General features: G+C 38.9%; 1 protein-coding gene across 1 annotated transcript in view; it reads right to left on the bottom strand.

Annotated features, from left to right (window-relative positions):
- Window positions 1–671: 671 nt before the first annotated feature.
- Window positions 672–21,758, bottom strand: part of LOC131233090 (chaperone protein ClpB3, chloroplastic-like) — a 70,999-nt gene continuing 49,912 nt past the window's right edge. The window contains exons 6-10 of the mRNA XM_058229695.1: window positions 8,461–8,611; window positions 6,862–7,170; window positions 4,941–5,206; window positions 3,223–4,149; window positions 672–1,160 (exon numbers count right to left, since the gene is read on the bottom strand). Coding sequence (XP_058085678.1) covers window positions 831–1,160; window positions 3,223–4,149; window positions 4,941–5,206; window positions 6,862–7,170; window positions 8,461–8,611 — 1,983 coding nt within the window. The 3' untranslated portion in view covers window positions 672–830. The remainder of the gene's footprint in view (window positions 1,161–3,222; window positions 4,150–4,940; window positions 5,207–6,861; window positions 7,171–8,460; window positions 8,612–21,758) is intronic.

Genomic DNA, 21,758 nt, shown 5'->3' with positions numbered 1-21,758 from the left:
AGACCATATGGACATGGTTATTTCGTTAACAGAAGGCTCCCATCTTTCATATATGCATAAAAATTCATCTCATTTTTGTTAAAAGAAATTAGATCTCCAATACATAATGTGTCTGTGTTACCAGTAACTATGGATCACAGATAAAGATCACTAATACATAATTACTGCTAACTAAAAATTGAAGTAGGCATCTACGAAACGGGGCCTAAAGGGTTAAATCTTATGTGGGGGTGGTGTTGGTCTGAAGCCCTATTAATCTGTATGGATGGTGATGACATTGATATTTCCTATCTATTCTTTTGCTTATTCCTCCTACAATTTCATATTATCTTAATACCTAGGAGTGTGATTTCTCACTGAATTGGCTTTCATCCAGCATCATTGCTTTTCCAGTTTTCACCACAAAGACGTGGCTACTTTATACTCGGATAAAGGCAAGAATAGCATGAGACGAGAAAATTACAAGATTTTTTTTTTTAAAAAATGGTGCCCATTAATCAGATTGTCCACAGGATGAAACGGTCCATTAGGTTTCTTGGTCAGGGAAGGGGATTACTGTGGTCAAATTCCAGTTTCCCCTAATCCCCATCTCTTACATTCCTCCTGGAAATTTTTTGCAGTCAGGTTCGTAAATCATGGATAGTTTCTTTCAACATGCAATTTCCTCCACAAAAACAAGAACTTGGTATTTTCTTTCTCATTTTCTTCTTTTCAGATTTGATGTAGAGAAACAACATGGCATACAAAGATGATGTTTGGCTATTTCCCTCATGCAGGAACCTTTTAACAGTGCTTTATACAGAACCTATATTGGGGAGAAATTAAAAACATCAGTGGCTCGGTGAGAAATCTACCCGGGTTTCTTGCACTGGTGTATCCAAACCTGAATACAACTTCCTAAATACCAGCTTCTGTTGGGGGAGCTGGCCATTGGAGAATGCTGTAACCTCCGTATCAATTAAGATAGTGTCCTCATCCTTGAACTCTCCTCTCAAAATACCCTTCGCCAGCTCATTCTCAACGTTCTGCTGGATTACACGTTTCACTGGCCTGGCGCCATAGTTGGGGTCATACCCAAGACTTCCCAACAACTCAACCGCAGCATCAGTCACTTGAATTCTGATCTTCCGATCTGCAACCCTTTGCTGTACTCGTTCCAACTGCAATTCAAATGCAAGCGACCAATACATCAACAATTAGAAAGAAGAAGAAATCTGAAATAAATCCATCAGAAACAAAAAGACAAAAATCACCCAGCACTCCAGTGCTTTTAAATCCGCATGGAAGATCAAGCATTGAATAGAAAATTCGGAACATCTGGTTCAAATAACCAAAGACAAGATAGATTGGAAACTAGATGATCCTCCCAGGATTTGGATATGTGCTCAAATCCCAATTGGAGCAGATCCAACAGCTTCCTAAATTAGACAATTATGGGTAAAGGGTCATTTTAGATAGCACATTTATAAATATGAAACCATAGTTTAGAAAATTGAAAACTTGACGTGACTTGATGTCTAGCCAGGTCAGTTCAGCTTGAAGACTCGGACAAGTCATCACTAGACTCGGCTCGAAATTTTAACAAGTATGTTGGCAAAAATCAAAAATTATCAGGATAAGGAATAACTAATTAAATAACCTCAATAACACAATTGTACTATTTGGAGCACTGGTAGCAGGACTGACAGTTGCTTGTGAATGTTAATGCACTGATTTGTGTATCTTATTTATCAATCACGTAATTCCTTGTGTCATGTAGTTGGTTGGGCAGTTAGAAGCTGAAGACATAAGAGGACAAGTGCATCAAGAAGCAAAGAATAGATAAATGAGGTGCCTTGGTGACCCTAACGCTTGACCCAAAACAACCTTTGAACCTCTAGATGATCTTGTCTTAATAGGTAAACCTTGTTGATCATCCATTAGCCTTAAAAACTCAATTGAAACATAATAAATAAGGCTAGAAGAGGTGTGAAGTTGATGTGAAATCATATGCCCAAAACAACAAATTTCGAATGTTGCTCAATCCCAACGAGCAAACCTTGAGGGGTTATCGAAGACTACTCGATGGAATCGAGTAGGTAACTCAGATATGTCCAGCAAGTTATCCGAGTTTCTCAATTGAATCGAGGAATCTTCAATGACATCATCAATGCCATCGAAGACTACTCGATGGCATCAGATAATAGTGTGTAAAATGTCTATCAACAAATTCAGCTAGAAATCTGATTTCATCGATGCCATCAAAGCACTGCTCAATGTCATCAAAGTGCTGCTCAATGCCATCGAGGCCTTGCTCGATCCCATCGAAAGAGTCGTTATTTGCCCGTTTTCTGACCATTGGAACTCTAACTTCTTAAAAAGGGCATTTAATTCTTAGGCATTTTGAAGGGTTTTTGGTGTAATAGAAGTTTAGTGATTCCATGATTATATCCCTCATCCCAAGCCTCTAAACCAATGAGTTCTAAGTCATCTTCCTTGAGATTATCACTCTAATGAGGATTCCAACCTTCACCTTGAAGATGTGCTTCAATTCCTCCATTTTCTAAAAATTAGACTCAACCTCTATAGGCATACCATTGTCTAAATCTTCTATAAGATCCATCTAGGTGAATCCCCTAGGAATTACTTTCCATTAGTTGTAGAAGATTCAATCAACCTCCCATCACCTTGGTCACCTCAAAGGAGCACTACATGAGCAAAGCATTAGCATCACGATCGGGAAAGCAAAATGAGAGTTGATTGAAGCATGGTAGAGCATCGATCAAGCAACCCAAGATTGTGCTACAAAAGGGACTTAATCCGACAAGTTGTCAATTGTAAGAATCCATATACTCTCTTTCCTTATGTAAGCTTGAGGGTAAGAGTTTGTGACTCAAACTCGACTAAGTTCTTGTGTAGGACCTTGACACTTGTGTAAGACCTTAGCTCTTGTGTAGGGCCTAAATCAACTCCTTGTGTAAGCCACCAGACAAGTGTGCACGTGTTAGTCTCTAGGGAGTAAACGTAGATCCTTCGATTATGACCGATGTTGTTGATTAACACACAAAAAAAAAACTATGTTTGAAACTTAGAAAAAACGCATTTCTTCCACAATCACATGCAACATTGTTGCATGCCCCATTAGAGACGGCATCATTCGTGATTGAGGCGGAAAGAAATCATTCCGCTCATGATTGAGTGCACCCAAACACACCATAAAGAGAGCTGTTCAGCAATGTGTACCTGCAACCTCACGATACTGTTTATCTGCTCCCGGTCTAAAGGCTGGAAAACTATATATTCATCGACACGATTCATAAACTCGGGACGGAATATTGATCTGGCAGCTTCCAGTACCCTCTGCTTAATCATTTCGTAATTTGAATCCTTCGACGAAGTTTCATCATCTGTGTTGAGAATGTATTGGGAACCCACATTCGATGTCATGATGATAACAGTATTGGTGAAGCTTACTGTACGGCCTTGAGAATCAGTCACCCTGCCATCATCCAGAATCTGAAGAAATACGTTGAACACATCGGAATGAGCTTTCTCAATCTCATCAAACAAGATAACACAATATGGCCTCCTACGGACAGTCTCTGTAAGCTGCCCACCTTCCTCATAGCCTACATAGCCAGGTGGAGCTCCAATCAATCTGGAAACAGCATGCTTTTCCATGTACTCACTCATGTCAATCCGCACAAGAGCTTCTTCAGTGTTGAACATGTAAGAAGCAAGCGCCTTGGCAAGCTCCGTCTTGCCAACTCCTGTTGGACCCATGAACATGAAACTAGCAATAGGACGATGTGGATCAGAGAGACCAGCCCTGGATCGCTGTATGGCCTCTGCTACGGATTTTACAGCTTGGTCCTGACCCACAACACGTTTATGCAGCTCTTCTTCCAAATGTAACAGCTTCTCTCTTTCTGACTGTTTCAGCTTTGAAACAGGAATGCCCGTCCACTTGCTGACTATTTCAGCAATGTCATCACCTGTAACTTCTTCTCTTAGCATGGACTTCCCAGATCTTTGATATTCATCCAACTCCTTTTCTGCAGCTTCTAGTTGGCGTTGCAAAGACATAAGGCTCCCATACTTCAATTCCGCAGCACGATTAAGGTCGTAGTCACGTTCTGCCTGCTGAATCTCTAGATTTACCCTGTCAATCTACAACATGAAATGACCAGTCAGTAAAGGTGCTGAACAATTCAAGTCAACTTGATTAAAACTAGTTAAAGTAGGTTAGCCGGTTAGTCTTTTAAATTTGGAAAAATCTCTCAATTGATACCTCGAGGAACTCAAAAGCAATTACTTGAAAACTCGAGTGAATTTGTATGAACTTGAAAATTCGAATTAAATGTCAACAGCGTCAGATTACTTGAAAATTTGAGTGAATTGGTATAAACTTGAAAATTTGAATTAAATGTCAACAGCATCAGCTCTTCAGACGTAAAAAGTTCAAACTTAAAAATCTCAATCATGATTCACATGGATGAAGACTTGGTAAGGGGTGGACCTTTTCTTGGGATCAGCTCATTCTCATGATTTATCTACAAATGTTTGACAACTGGTACATAGCTAACATCAACCCTCTACTCAGGATCGGGATCAGCTGGCATCACTACGAGGCGGATATGCTGGTTAAAACTGATCAAACATGCAAAAACTTGGTAGAGTTCTGTCAAATTCAATCCTTGGAAAATCCTTGAATGCTCAAAAACTTGAAATAGAAGACATCTTTGTAAGATTTTTCAAAACTGAATACTTAATTGAATCTAGATTATCAATATGTCCAAACTTGATTTCAAGTTTTTAAACCACATTTCATGTTTAATGTAAGTTCTGAACAAAGGATGGACATATTCTCACTTTGAATATCCTTTATCCTTCAAAAATAAGAAATAAAAAAAGTCTCACTTTGAACAAGCTCTAGACTACAAACATAAAGTCTTGTATACCTCTTCCTTGACAGACTGAATGCGTGTCATTACAGATTTCTCGTGCTCCCACTGCTCAGTCAGCTCAGCTTGCTTTTCTTTCAAGATAGCCAGCTCCGCTTCCAAGCGACTCAACCTATCTTTTGAAGCTTTATCTGTATCATGAGTAAGAGATAAACGCTCCATCTCTAGCTTCAATACAGAACGGTTAATTTCATCCAAAGCAGTTGGTTTGGAAGTTATCTCCATCTTCAGTTTTGCAGCTGCCTCGTCAACTAGATCGATTGCTGGAACAAAAATGGATGCGAGATCAACCATAAATAGGGAAATCTCACCAAATCCATACATATTGGTACATTGTGCCTATTGTTCAATAGATGGACTAACACTATATACAGACTTGTGAAGGACAATGCATCTTGGTTTTTGAGTATGGATGATCCAGTGCATGAAAATAGCATTTTATTCCTTTCTCGAGTCTCCAGCCCTGGTCAAATAGCAAGACCTTGAGTTCTATTTAGAGGATAGATGCCAGATTCCATGTCACATGCACAAAAGATGCATGTCAGTGATTGTTAGGACGTTCAGTGTCAGATACGAAGACTCAACTATCAGGTATGCCGACATGTCCAAACAGTTAGCTGATGATATCACTTGATAGATCATCTACAAATACTGTTGGTCCTATGTAACTGACTATTACATAGCCTGCAGGAGTTTTGTGCTCTCATTGCCAGTCCCAAGCCCAGTAAAGGAGGGCTGCATCAGATTGGCAGCTGGTGTGAAACTTTTTCCACAACTTTTATGTTGTCTGCAATTAGTTGAGATAAGGCTTTCATGATGATGATATATGGTCTATAAATATAGTTTCAGAAGCCCAAACATAAGAAAAATATGTACTTGAACAGAGAAACTTTTACCACAACTTTTATGTTGTCCCCAATTAGTTGGGATGAGACTTTCATGATGATGATATATGGTCTATAAATATAGTTTCAGAAGCCTAAACATAAGAAAAATTAAACAGAGAAACGCATAGCCCCTCCCCCCTACAAAATTGCTGCATGTGTCAACACAGCACTGTGTGGAACTGCAAGCCATCCATTGGTGATTCAGTTTGCCAATGCCCTGTGCCAAAATTTGGTGCCCCATTCATTTGGTAGGCCAGTATACAGACAAATAGACTGCTAAAAACTAGGCCAAGATTTTTGGGACATCCATTTGTTTCATACAGTGGGCCACCTAATGAGTGATAAAGCTAATTTTTGGCCCAGGCATCACTACACAGTTGAATCCATATGATGAATAGATCATATGTTCCACAAGTGCCAGATCATGCGGCATCAAGTAGACAAGTTGGAAAGCAGATGTACACAAGTGTGTAATTAACAAACATCTACAAATACATTTGAATCATATAAAAACAACAAAATCAGTAAAATTATTCAATCCAATTTTCACTAGTAAGCAAGCAGGGGAGCATCAGGCATGCAAAGCAGAGACATTATTGGGTTCTGCATATCAGCAAACAGAGTTTGCTGACACGCAGAATCCCATGCATGTACAGCTTATGATCCAGCAATCCAAACCATCAATCTGCTGAAATTACAATGTCAAGCCCAAAGATGTGCGTGCGTCCATACGCTGGCACAAAAATAAACACTCACAAGGAATATACTCCAACGTGATCCAGATTCAATGAAGAAAATATCATTTTTTTTAAGGGTCAGGATCTTCCAGTCTAAGAGATTTACTGGCAATCCCCCATTTAAAAACAATGATGGCCATCAGCAGATGATGGTTCAGATCACAAACCATGGGCTGACATGTATGTAACAAAATGAGTCAGAAACATAGTTACTGATTTACAGGACACTTCAGTTACTACATAAAACATGTTGCAATACAGTGAAAAATGGAGGGTTCTTTCAATATGGATTACCTTTATCAGGCAAAAAGCGACCACTGATGTAACGGTCTGAAAGAATTGCAGCCTCAACAAGTGCGCTGTCAGAAATGCGTACCCCATGATGCAGCTCATATCTTTCACGCAACCCACGTAATATTGAGATTGTATCTTCTACTGTAGGTTGATCAACATAAACTTGCTGGAAACGACGCTCAAGGGCTGGATCTTTTTCAATATATTTGCGGTATTCATCAAGGGTAGTTGCACCAATACATCGCAGCTCTCCGCGACCAAGCATTGGTTTCAACAGATTGCCTGCATCCATGGCGCCATTTGTGGCACCTGTAATAGAGGTTTGAAACACGTTAATTGGCACTTTTGCCTCACCTAAAACACTTCAAATCACATAAGAGTTTCTCTGCATGACATTCACTAAACTGTCTTGTTATTTTGCAAGTCACGCCTAAGATGCACATAAGATATCATGTGTGTCATTAGCCCTGACACCTGGTGCTCATATTTCCCATGGAATTGATTTCCTTTCAGCAAGTTGCTCTAAATAGTGTCTATTAATACAATGATGGTACACGATAGGAAGAAAAGAAAAAAAAAGGGGGAGAAAATTTGCAGAGACTCAAATGGAGCAAATCAAGAATAGGTCGAGTTTGAGGAGTGAATTTGGGTGAATCGTTTTTGTAAAACCCATTTGAGTACCCAAAATTTTTACCAAGCACTAAATACTCAAAATAAAAATAAAAATAAAAAAATAAAAAAATCAGACAATTGCTTCAGAGTAATCTGATATGAGTCTAATGGACCTTCTTTCGGCTCTAGTGATTGAAAAATCCAGGGAGGACAATATTATCTATTTATGGAACCTGTCATGGAAATTTCGGTAAAATCTTTGGTTTGAAGCTTTCAAATGTCAGAGAATCACGTGCTCCCATGGCCGAAGGTGCCTGCTAGGGTTATCACATTCATGTGCCTTGCGGATCACCATTGCATTAATCAGTTTTGTATGTGAGTATCACCTTCTCATCCACTGCCCCTTTGCTTTGGCTGTTTGCGACTGGGACTAGTGTCCGCCAATTTAAAGTGGCATGATCCACGCTGAAGTCCATCTAGTGCTTGTTTGAAGACTGGAACAACTGCACTTTAATTAGTAAAAGTGATCCAGTTTCTGCTGTCAACTTTCGAGTTAAACATTGCTCCTGGGCAGAGGCATCAGTTTTTTCTCTCCCTAATAGTACAAGGTTTATCCCTTCTTGTTGATCAGTCCTCGTCTGTAATGCGTTAGAGCTCTAGTTGGCCTTCGGGCTCTTCTTATTTACCGATTTTTAAAATTAAAAAAAAATAAAAAAAAATAAAACTTGTAGACTAAAAAATCTCAATGTAAGCATCCAACCAAATAATGAGTCAATTCACTGGCTCCCTAATCAATTCCAGGTTGAGTTTTGATTCTTTAGAGCTTGTTCAGTAATTTTCCAACCATCAAACAGTTAGATACAATGCAAAGGATGAAACAGAACAAATGAAAAGTGCAAAAATAGTGGGGATCTCATCAATGAAGTGGGCACTGGCAATGAATGCATCCAAAAGAAAATGGTAAGTGTGCATGCTAACTATAACAACCTGCCCCAACAACAGTGTGGATCTCATCAATGAAGAGGATTATCTGCCCATCAGATTCAGTCACTTCCTTCAGTACAGCTTTTAGTCTATCCTCGAACTCTCCCCGAAATTTCGCCCCCGCAATTAGAGCACCCATGTCAAGGGAAATCAACTGCAAAAGAGTGAGAATAGCATGAAGAACAAGGTAAAGCTACGGGATTCAAGCAATTTTACACTCAAAGAAAACTAGATATTCCCATCAGATTTTAAGGCATATAAGAGCAGCTGAAGTCCCATCAACTTGAATTCAACATCTGGTCTCGACCCAACCCCCCCCCCCCAAGGGAAATTTTTTTTTTTTTAAAGGACGATAAAAAATGGAAAGAAAAGAAGTCCAGGAGTTTAGACTTTGTATGCATACACAAGAACTAAGAGGCCAACACAAACTGGGTTATCTCAGTCTTTCCACGTTGATCAATGATTTTTGGAACGCCAGTAATCTTATTGATAATGCAAAAACATTAAAAAATTATCAGCTACTACAAAGGCAAAATGTCGATCAATAATTTCTAAATTAACACATTAATCATGAAGAGAAGCTTCTTCTTCTTCTTCTTCTTCTTTTTCTTGAAGGATGATAAATTTATTCATGGAAGACTAGAGCCAAATCTATAGAAAACTAAGAAACAAGAAAAAAAAAATTACAACTCAATCCAACTGATCGGGAATTGAGAAATAACTTTGGATATAATCACCCAATCCATTAATTTAGCCCTATTGAAAACCTCCAACACCTCCCCCTGCCTTTTTCCTGAAATAGTGATCATTCCTCTCTAGCCATATGAACCACAAACCCACCACTAAACATAAATGCCACACTTTTTTCCTATGTTCCCATTTGCCTCCACCAAGTTGCACCAACATAAACTGGTCAATAGAGCTTGGCGACACCCATGCGACCCCGAACAAATCAAAAAATCAATCCCAAAACCTCTGTGCGAACAAACAATGTATGAAGAGGTGATCCACTGATTCCTCATCTTGATAACAGATTAAGCAAACATTCAGGATGATCATCCTTATTTTACGAAGATTGTCCACTGCTAGCACCTTCTTTGTTCCCACCAACCAAGCATGCACCACTATCTTTGGAGGAGGCCCATACCGGCAAACAAAAGATGTCGGACAAATGTCCTCATTGATGTCGGCCTCACTTATATGCTTGTAAAAAGATTTAATTGAGAACTTACCCAACTTGTTCTTGAGCCATATCATTTGGTCCGCTTCCATAGGCACCGAGGATACTTTGGAGAGCAGATCTATCAACCAAATAAATTCTTCTATCTCTGAATCAACTAGATTACGACACGGCGGTGCCTAAGTAACAACCTCTCCCAAAAGTGAATAGATGATTTTTGCTCCCTATCCTCCCAAAACGTAATGGTCTTCCCATCCCCCAAATGGAAGCCTACCCTTGCCCACACCCTGCTTTTTTATCGAAGCCACTGCTTTCCATAAATATGATGCCCTGTACAGACATGATGACCTTATCCACATACCCCTCTCATCCAACCCATATTTCCTAGTTATTATTACCTCTCTCCATATGGAAACCCACCCCCCCCCCCCCCCCCATCAATAGATATCTAGTCTTCCATTGCGATAATTTTCCTTCGAACCTCTCCACCACTTTGTTCCAAAGATGTTTCGCCTGTTTTCCTATACATAGTGGAAGACCAAGGTATGTGGCTGGAAAAGATCCCACCTTGTATCCAAATATTCTCGCAAACCTACCTACTCCTTGGAGATGCCCACCCCCAACATTTTGCTTTTACTGATATTAAGCCCCAATACCGCCTCAAAACTTATTATAATCGATCGAAGATTAGAAACCTTTTGATCATCTGCCTCACATAATAAGTGTATCGTCTGCAAACTGAAGATGTGTAACTTGAAATTATGAATTGTCCAACTTAAAGCCCTTCACTAGATTCACCTCTACCCCTCTATCTATAATTCGATTGAGTGCTTCCTTGACTACTAGAAACAAATATACATAGGCGAGGGATCTCCCTATCTTAGACCTCTGGACACATAGAAAAAGCCATATGGTTGGGGAGCCATTAATCAGTAATGAAAACTTAGCTGAACTTACACATTCCTTCATCCAAGATCCCTATCTCTGCCCATGACCTATCATTCCCAATAGGTAGTCCATGAAATCCCAATCGACATAATCGTAAGCTTTTCCTATGTCCAACTTACAAATCACCCTCTCCAATCCTCTCCTATTGTATGAATCAATACATTCATGAGCCACCAATGCCGCATCCACTATCTGTCTTCCTTCCACGAAGGCCCCTTGAGACTAAGAAATGACCTATCCGATAATTGCTTGAAATCTTAAAGCTAATATTTTTGCTAAAATCTTGCACTGACCCCCAACAAGCTAATAGGTCTAAAATCTCTTAAAACTTCTGACTCCCTCTTTCTTCGGAATTAGAGCTATAAATATAACCCCCTAATTCTAAAGCTATACGATCCGAATGATAGAATTCCTTGACGAAAGCGAAAACATCATGCTTTACAACTTGCCAGAACTTTTGATAAGACACTATTGGAAAGCCATTGGGCCCTAGCGCTTTGTCACCTCCCAAATCTAATACTGCTTTGTCTATTTCTTCCTTTGAAAATGCTCTTCCAATGATTCTGCCACTTTTTTTTACCCCACACACACAACCCTCACATGGGCACCTGAATCCATGACCTCGGTGATGAAACGCACTCTGTCTACCACTGAGCCATGGGCAGAAACCCCAACGATTTTGCCACTTGCAAAGACATGGAGACGAAGAAAAGGTTATCAAAGTGGAGGGTGCTTCCATTCTTCCTTCGTCAAAAGGCCTTATTAAAAAATTAATTATAGATTCACACACCTTTGCTTTCCCTTCTACTCATAGTCCCCTCCACTAATGATTTGCTCTCATTAACTCTTACTCAAGCATAGCAAGAAGAAAAAAAAAAAAAATCATATTTTTTTCTCCTTCTAACCAAATGGCAGCATAACAACAACTAATGCAGTACTAAGGCGGGCAAGATCAAATCAATGGATTCAAGCTGTCAGACATGCCAAAGTGTTTGAATTTGCCACATAAGAAGTTTTCAAAATGTATTATTTGAGCATTCAAGTATATAACACAAGCCTCCAATACATGCAAGGTAAAAGAAACACTTTCTAAAACTACTCAATGAATCTCTTCTCATATTCTCTTTCTAAATAAGGTTATTCTTAAAGGAGAACTGATCTCCTATAACCAGTTGCAGGCTAACTTAACCCACGACACATTTGTACAAACATTTTTCCCTTGAAAATATCTGTAACTTCAATGGGCAAAGTGGAAACATAGGTTCAGTAGGGCTGTCAATGGGCTGGGCATATAGGGTTGGCTTTGGCCAAGAAATTGGACTGTTCGGGCCAGGCCTATTCAAAATTTTGATTTTGCCCAGCACGAGCCAAGATTGTTGACAAGCCTATTCAGAAGGCATAAGGAAAAAACAAACAAAAAAGAAAAGAAAAGGTCATAAGTGCAGTTCATTTCATTCCAAGCATATTCCTCCTCACTCTTTAATCTCCCTTTATTTTTTTTCCCTCTAAACCATCTCTCCCTAGGTCATTGTATAGGATTGGTTGCCCAACTAAACAATTCCCGTTGTGTGCCAGCATGTGTCCACCATACCAGTGGTGGGGGGCCTGGGGGCATGGTAACTATAACTATTCAATTGATATCACACCATCTTGGACTTTCAGATGTGAACGGCGACCTAATGTATGATCTGAAATTCAAATTGCCATTTACAGATAAATGGGGAAATTCTTCCTTTGAACCATACATTTGCAAGTCACAAAATAGACGTTACGATTCTTAGGACTAATCAAATGGTGGAACCCCTCAGATGAGTAGCTTGTGACAGTGACGTGGATGTGGGTTGTACGACCCACCTGGATTAATGTAATAAGGGGTTGTACAGTTGTACGGCCCACCTGATTTTTAGTTATTTTGTCCTTGTAGCCCCTCTAGCAAGGTGTTCCAAAATAGTAACAGTGGTCCTAATGGCCACCACCGCTACCGTTATGATACGGGCCATGATGGCCGTTACAGCCCTTTTTTATTTTTTGAAAAAATTATTACGAGGCCGTTACAGGGCCTTTATGGCCTTTTTTTCGTAACGGCCATTTCAACCCCGTAACGCGTAACGGTTATAACCGTTACCGTTACGTAACGGCTATTACGTAACCGATTTTGAATACCTTGCCCCCTAGTCTTTAATTGTTTTGTCCATGTGTCCCTTTATTTAGTTTATTAGGTGCACTTAATATGCACATGTCATATTGTAAGTAGGTTAGGGGTATTTTTGGTATTTTTCACTTAATATAAAAAGGGAGAGAGCAGGGTCGTACAACCCTAGTTCTCTCTCTCTCTCTCTCTCTCTCTCTCTCTCTCTCTCTCTCTCTCGTTTCTATCATTTCACTTTTACCCAACTTGACATAGTAAAAGAGCGGTTTTTGTTTTGACTTACACTACTATTTTCCCTACTATCACATAAATTCTTCCTTCTCTTTTCCTCTCTAATCTTCATATCTCCCGTGTGCTGAAAGTTATCTGAGAAACCTAGGGTTTCTTATTCTTCCTTTTTTTAAATATGTGTGTGTACTAGCCTTTGTAATGGTTTGCGTGTGAGAGTGTGGATGGTGCATTTGTTATCATCGCTCTTCTCGTGTTTGGTTGGAAAGGTGGATTATTTTGATTAGATGCAATTTGTACATCATGTGGAGCGTGCAACTGGAGAGCTCGTATATCTAGAAGAGTTGGTCCATTAGTGTAAGAGCTGTGGTATTTCCTTTAATTTCTTCATCTGCTAGAAATGAAGGGTGATCAAAGATCTGGGTTCTCATATCCATCAGATTTTCCAAGGGTTAAAATACCCTTTATAAAAATAAATGGAGGAAGGTATCTTTAATGGTTTAAATGACCCAAGGAAAATTAAAATATCTTCCTTTATTTTTAAAGGCAACAAATTTTTTTATTAAGATAACTCGCAAAGCGAAAGCTAGGTGAGGAAAGAATACAAATCCCAATTACAACCCAAAGGCCAAGGACAACAAACAAATATCCACTTCTTAACATTGGAGGTACCCCAAAACATCAACCTTGATCTTCCTCACCACCTCTTCCAAAGAAGCCCTCCTATTTTAAAAGCATCTTCTATTCCATTCTCCCCAAAATTACCTAAACCACTTAAACCACTGCCATCATAACAAACCTCCAAGTCACTTTTCCTTCCTTCTCGGCACCTCCCCATGCCAAGCCCACAAAAGATCATCCACTGACTTGGATGTTACCCACAAAGTGGTGAAAAATGCAAGAAATATTCCCAAACATCTCTAATGGAAGGGCAACAAATGAAAAGGTAGTCAAACATCTCTGTGCCGCGCATACATATAAGGTAGATATTGGGGGATACCAAATAAAAATATATGACCGTGGAGAAATCAGAGTACATATGATTAGTAGATCCAGAAAAATGCTCGAATCAGTATATGGCTGTGGAACAATATGGAAACATTTATTAGTGGGAATGTGATGTTTCTAGATACTACAAAGGAGGTATGGGATGCGTTACAAGAAATGTATTCATCTAATAAAAACATCACCGGCAGATATCAGTCGCTTGAAAAAATCTTTATATTCCAACAAGGGGATAAGTCATTAGTAATGAATATTATTCAAAATTTACAAGAATGTGAGAAGAGTTAAATATGTATAAGCCACTTAATAATGACCTAGAGAAAAAACATCAACGGTGTGAGAAGTTCAACGTATGTACCTAAATTCATATTTGACTTGAAACAAAAATACATGCCTATGTCTACATAGTTCTTGGGTGGCAAGTTCATTTGTAACATCCCGGATTTTTTTCCAACTTGGCAATGGACGTCCTTGGACGTAGAACTGCCCTAGGACCTTATTCTGTTGTAATTAGGGCGTAATTTAGTTAAGTATTAATAGCTTGGATCACTTTCTATACAAACTATAAAGGCCCAAGTACCACCTCAGGCAGAAATCAAATAGGATCAAATCCTTTAGAAACTAAACGAGAATTAATTTAGCGCTAAACTAGATTCTCTGTGCAATAAGCCCTAATCACTTTAAATACAAACTGCAAGACCCAAAACGAGTAGAATCGATACCGCTACAATACCCTAAAACTTAGGATCAATCCCTAAACCCAGTTGCTCTCGGGAGTACCTTGAAACTTCATATCGGACCTGGACCGCACATCAAAAGTCCGATTACCCCGAAACTATACAGCTATGACCGCATTACTGGACTTGACAACCTCCCCGAAAATCAAGTCTTAATTGCATCTAGAAATGCACAACTTAAGCCCGGAGCAATGTGTGTAAGAAACATGAATATCTGTAGAAATAAAATCCGAATTTAAGTAATTTGAGTCGTGTCGCTTGCTCGCCAAATATAAGGATTCAGACCGTCAGAATCTGACCCAAATACACCCTCGGATCAGGGGAAATGTCCTATACATGGCAATGTTCTTGTGGCCCTGATCAAGTGACCGTGATCGTTGAACTAAAACTGGTCCGCCACGGTCGATCTGCAAACCCGATCGGAGCGAAAACTCAGCCTGACTTAGATCCAATGTCAGAGAGCTTAAGTCCGACCGCACGTAGAAAAGGGGCCACCAGAAGTGCTCCGTTGGGCTGAAACAGACGCCCTTTGGATATAACCTAAGTATACCTTGGCCCTGGGGCCATTTCCATCAAACCTGGGCCTATATAAGGGCCTTAAACCCTCTCCCTAATATTCCATACGAATTTTTAAACCCTAAGGAAGAGAGAAAAGGAAAAGGGAAGGAAAGAGAGAGAAAGTGAGAGTGAGAGTTGGAGATTCATCCTGGGATTTGATCCTGTTGCTCCATGCACTTAGCCACCCTATCTGTATCGTTATACGGGCGATTCCAATTCCGTTCTTAGGTAAGAAAACCTAACCTTAACCTGTTATAAGATTTCAAACATTGTAAGTAATGGAATAGCTAACCTATTTCATACTGTAGGTTGCCAATCTGCCGTTGACAAAGGCTAAGTGTCTAAAACGAATCTGTTACGCGTTTACCGGCGTAAGGTGCGGACTATAAATATTTAGGTTATGGTTTTTAAGGCTTTCAATGTCAGTTAATGATTTATGACTAACTTGATTGCTATCACATGCTTAAATACGATGTTTCCCGCGCTTTACACATATATATGAATTATGTTGAATATAGTGTATTCCATGTGTTTGTTGATATGATTGAATGAATATGGAATTTGGATCTGTGCTTGCCATGATTATTAACCATGAATATATGCTCGTTGTGTATGTGGCAACTCCTTTGTAAAAGGGCTTACCAGGATATATGTTATAACTAGTCTAATAAATGTATGTTAAAGTGTGTAGTCTATGTGTTTGTTGAAATGTCTGAATGGACATGGAATTATGATTTGTGTCAGCCACGTCTATGGAATGCAAATACATGAATTGTTATGTGCGTGACGACTCCTTGTTGCGAGGATTTGTCCACATATATGTTATAATCAACATATGTTGTGTATGTTGATATGTGTAGTATAAGCGTGTGACACAATGACTATATGTGAAGTAGTTAGATGAATTGTGCTTAATAGGGTTGTTGGGATAGGATTCCCAACTACCGTAGTTATATGCATAAATTCCTTCAAGTTGTTGTAATCTAAATAGCGTGGTTTGTGTAGAATACGTATATGTAGAATGGCATGTTATATGTGTTTCATTATACATTCAAATGTTTTCCATGTTTACATTGATTGTTAAATGCTATATGATTGTCATGTGTACATATTTCTCATATCCGAATGTGTTTAGGACTATTGTATAGTCCAGGCAATCGGTAACAGGCCCTGTTTTGGTGGCTAAGGTTGTATCGCCACGCAGGACGTGTTTGATGAGTCTGAGCCGTACTTCGGTTGTCGACAGTGGTTAGGCCACACGGAGTACTTGTGCACTTCATGTCGATCAATTCAAGGTGCGCTCGTACCAGTCGAGCTCGTCAAGTAACCCGATTGACCCGATGTATGTTCACCATATATGGACGCTACTGCTTGAATCTAAGGTACCAAACTCACCAGTGGAAGAACCCCTTTAACCTTGGTACCTCGATCCGCTAAGACTCATGAGCCGAACATGGTGGTATGGGACACCGTGATTCAGTTGTAGGCCAATGCTGGGGTGACGAGCTTCCTCGTAGTGACCAGTGAGCAACACCGCCTCGTGAGCCGAATACGGTGGTATGGGACACTGTATTCGAGTCTTTCCGTAGCAACTAGAATATAAACCAGGCCTACCCCGACACATCTTGGCTGTGGCCCCCAATTGGTTTGGTGACGAGCCTTCGAAAATAGACTGCCAGTGGGTAGGGCGTTGGTGGTAGTGACCTGAACTTGCCTATCGTATGTGACTGCTAGGATCGACGACCCTAAAATGGATCATTGTTTGGGAATTGATATAAAGGAGGTACCTTAGCTTCCTAATCCTACTATATGAAAAGGTCTAATAAGAACTCGGTAATCACACTCATGCACCGCATTACGTGTGCGTTTGGCGTAGCAGGTCAAGCACCGAGGAAGTGTTTCATGCGCGATCGTGCGATGAAGTAGCTGAAGGAGCGCAGGCGAGGGCATGCATCATTATTTCATATCATTCTTGCATTAATCAGAGTATTTAGGGATGTCTGATTGTGCTACTTTATCATTATTGCTTGACTGAATTGATAACATGTTAACCTTTGCTTTATTGTTCCACTGAGTTGATCACTCACTCCCACGTTACGGGACGGTGTTTTAAACACCAACCAGACCTTGTTGTAGTTTCAGATGATGGCGTAGCCTATGAGGCGGAACCAGACTTTGAGGATGATGAGGAGGCATTCTCATATATGCAGTATTCAGGCGGGTTTCTATAGATCGTTCTAATTGACGAGGCTTCAGGGCTTATACTTGTAGTGGACCATCACTTTTGATATTTTGTATCTTGAAACAATACTTGTAACTATTTGACCTGGTAATGCGCTCATACTTTGAGGACATAGAATGATTCGTATATTTATACACTGATCACAGTCTTCCGCTTGCGTAAATTCAACTATCCCTGGAGTATGATTGCTGATTTAGCTTAATCTCATTCATGTTTTATGCACTTACATGGACATCATCAAATTATCATTATCTATGTTGCATAAGTGATGCGTTGGAACTCGGGAGTTGGGTACCTACTCGACCCCTGATTTTCAGGGCGTTACAACATTCCACCCCTAAACGAAATTTATGCTCACTTTCACCATTTATTTCTTAGCTCTGCAGGTGGAGCCAGTGATATTTCTGCTTTGGTATCATTTTGTTGGACGAGATGGGTGGCGGTTGTGGTGACCAATGTAATCAGGGAGGTGGCAAAGGTAATCAAGATGATCATAGTGACGTAGGGGGGGATCGTCGTAGGGGTTGTGGACCTAGGAAATGTAATTACTGTGAACTTACATATCACACTATTGAGAAATGTTAGGCTATCCATGAGAAACCAACCTTGGCAAATCAGGCATCTTATTCTGAGGAGAGCAGTGGGTCTCACTCTGTTGGTTCTACAATTAAGCCACTAAGTACATCTACTAACATAATCACGCTTACCAAAGATGAGTACTCCAAGTTATTGAAGAATCAACTTATCTCTACCACTACTTCCACTTATACAACCACATTTGTGACCTCAAGTATGACTTGTGTAGGGTCTCAAGTCTTGTACTCCATAGGTCATTGACTCTAAGGCCTCTAACCATATAACAAGTGAGTCTTTCTTCTATTGATACATTGTTATAAAGTTCATTGGTCACTTTCGCAGACAATACCCGATCCAAAGTGTGTGAAATGAAAATTGTTCATCCAAGCGTCATCTGCTATCTATATATGTAAATTTCCTTTTAACCTTATGTCTATTAGTAAACTCATAAAATCAATTAACTAGCCTATTACTTTCTATCCTTCATGTCGTGTTTTTCAAGATCTAAAGATTAGGAGAAAATTAGTGGAGGACATGAACATGGTAAGCTTTACTATTTTGAGTCTTTGACCATAAAGTAATTTGAGCAGCAGCACAGAACATCTCTCCTCACCAGTGCCACCATATATTAGAGTATCAGTATAGTATCAACTAATCAACTGACATGGCCATATCGTATCCATATCTAGCGGATACAATGTGCAATACGGGTCTGTATTAGCCCATTATGAAAAAACGGTACTGTGTCGGCCATATCGACACTGATATTTCATAGTTTCAACCGATATGAATAAAAAAGACTCCCTTTTTTTTTGCGTTTCCATTGCTTCTTTTTTTTCTTTTTTTTTTTTCTTCGTTTTTTCATTTTTTCTCCTCCTAATTTCTTTGCAAAGAGGGATAGTTTTAAAGGCATTTTCAACCATATCTAGATCAAATTTGAATATCAAAACAATTTTTTTTTTTTTTGCATCAAATCAAAGGATCAAAACTCCCAGGTCCAGTTCTACAAAAAATCGGAAAAAAAAAGATTTTTTTTTTTTGGTTGTTTCAATCTGGAATCCAATCAAACCAACAATATAAACCATTTTGATCAGATCTTGGTTGATTTGAACTGGATTTGGGGTGCTTCCCTTTTTATAATTTTTTTATTAATGCAGGTATCTTCAGAAAATTTTAGAAAAGAAAATTAAATTAATTTTTTTCACCAATTTTTGTTATAATGCTTTAGTATAGAAAACTATGGATTTATAGATTTGTTGAAGATTTGTATATTTTCATTTACGCATGTAATTTCTTAAAAAATTAGGAAAAAAAAATTATAAAATCATCATCATCATATATATATATATATATATATATATATATTGCATTTTTTCTATTTTTGAGTTAATTTTTGGGCATTTTCTGTTTTTAAAGTAATTTTAGAAAAATCATATTAGTTGATAGATAATCATATTAGCAATATACAATAACAATTTTTGACATATATCAACAATTTATATAAATAAAAAATAAAAAAAAAATCGACAAAACACCTTACAATAGGTCTACCCATCACGACAACATTCTTACCAAAGAATGGTTTGATACACAATTGAATACAAGGTCAGAACACAAATAATAATAATAATAATAATAATAAATGATAGACTCTTGAATGTCTCCCTCTCTCTCTCTCTCTCTCTCTCTCTCTTTTTCTAATATATTTCTACAATTTTTTGCTTTAAAAAACATGTTAACCAACATAGGCCGATATGGCCCAATACGGCCCCAATATTGATACGCAACGCCATATCTCATTATTTTTTTGGCAAGCCAATATGGTGACCAATACCGTCATTCAGTACTATAAGTGGCATTGTCTCCTTGGTCGCCTGTCCTTGAAGATTCTAAAAGTATTATTCCTTCATTATCATTTGTGTCCAATGTTTAAATTATCAACGACAAAATCAAATTGTTGCCGATAATTTTGCTACCGTTGGTTCGTCGAAACTAATAACCCCTTTTTTCGTCTCTTCTAGATATTGGAGAGATTTCACCGATTTTTTCTATTTCTTGATCATTTGGAAAAAATCACTGTTCCCAGGGTTGATTATTGGTGACAAAATCGAGCCAAAATCTAACATAAATTTAGAAAAATAAAAATAAAAATTAGAAATACCTTTTTCTCTTTCGGATCTTTTTTAAAAAGAAATTTTGGCACCTTAGATGAGTTTCAGAAAATCATTTGTGGTTGGATTGCGAATCAACAAACCAGTCTTCAAAGTATGAAAGAAACCCAAAAATCTTCAAATTTTCCGCCAAAAATTCCTTCGATGGTTCCTTTGATAGCTATTTTCCAAAAAAGAAGTGGCGTTGCGTACTTATGAATGTGATTTTAGGGTTAAAAAGATCAGGGTTCTACCCTCTCATTTAGGGAGGAAAAACGGGTTTTGAGGGTTTTGAAGGAAAAATGAGATTTTTCGAGTCTCGGAGGAAGAACATATTAGAGTTTGGGTAATAATCTACTTTCTTATCAGGTACGCAACTTGAGTTGCGAGTTGCAACTGACTGTGGGGCCCACCTCAATGTAGCGTTGTATATCTACACCGTCCATTCGTTTTTCCATGCTATTTTAGGGCATGGGCCTAAAAACAATGCAGATCCAAATCTTAGGTGGACCACACCACAAGAAACAATGGTCATTGAACACTCACCATTAATAACTTCCTAGGAGCAATATTTGCCATCCATGTCGTTCATAAGGTCACACGGACCTGGATGAAGGGAAAACATATAATCACCATGATCCCAAACTTTGTGGCCCACAAAGTTTTTAATGGTCAGTGACCATTGTTTCTTGTGGTGTGGTCAGTGGTCCACCTAACATTTGGATTTACTTCATTTTTTGTCCCATGCCCAAAAATGAGCTATGACAAATGGTCAGTGTAGATATACAACACATAAATTGAGGTGAGCCCCATGGTCAGGTCCTATGCCACCCACGTTGGTGTGGCACCACCGACCTTAGTGGTGTGTTGACGTCACCAAGTTCAGTGGTCTCCATCATGATTTTTGTGTTACATCCAAACCGTCTGTCCATTTGGTGAGATCGTTTTAGGGATTGAGTCCAAAATTGAGATGGATCCAAATCTCAAGTGGACCACACCACAGAACGCAATGGGGACAATGATTCCCACTGTTAAAGCCTTTGTAGGGCCCACCATGATGTTTATTTGTCATCCAACCTGTTCATAAGGTCACAAAGACCTAGATGAAGGGGGGAAAAAACAAATATCAGATTGATCCAAACTTTTGCGACGCCAATAAGTTGCCACTTCCTAATGAAGGATTAGGGCATCTTCAATATTTTCTTGAAAGGTATGAAGATATTAAGAAGTATCTTCAATGCCACTTCCTAATGAAGGATTAGGGTCATCTTCAATATTTTCTTGGATTAGAAGTTGCCAAATCTAATGAATGCATTAATTTATTTAAAAGGAAATATGCTTGAATTTTCTCAAAGAAACATGCCTTCTTGTACTAAGTCAGTTGATACACCAATGGAAATCGTAAACTAGTTAGTGATAACGGAGATGTGGTTAAACACCCAAGAAGATATAGAAAATTTGTCAGATAACTTATCTTACCTAACAATCACTAAGCCAATTTTATCATTCGCTATGTGTGTTAAGTCAA

The sequence above is a fragment of the Magnolia sinica genome, chromosome 18, assembly GCF_029962835.1.
Source record: "Magnolia sinica isolate HGM2019 chromosome 18, MsV1, whole genome shotgun sequence".
In the NCBI taxonomy this organism is placed as follows: Eukaryota; Viridiplantae; Streptophyta; class Magnoliopsida; order Magnoliales; family Magnoliaceae; genus Magnolia; species Magnolia sinica.
This window is presented reverse-complemented; position numbering and strand designations above follow the sequence as displayed.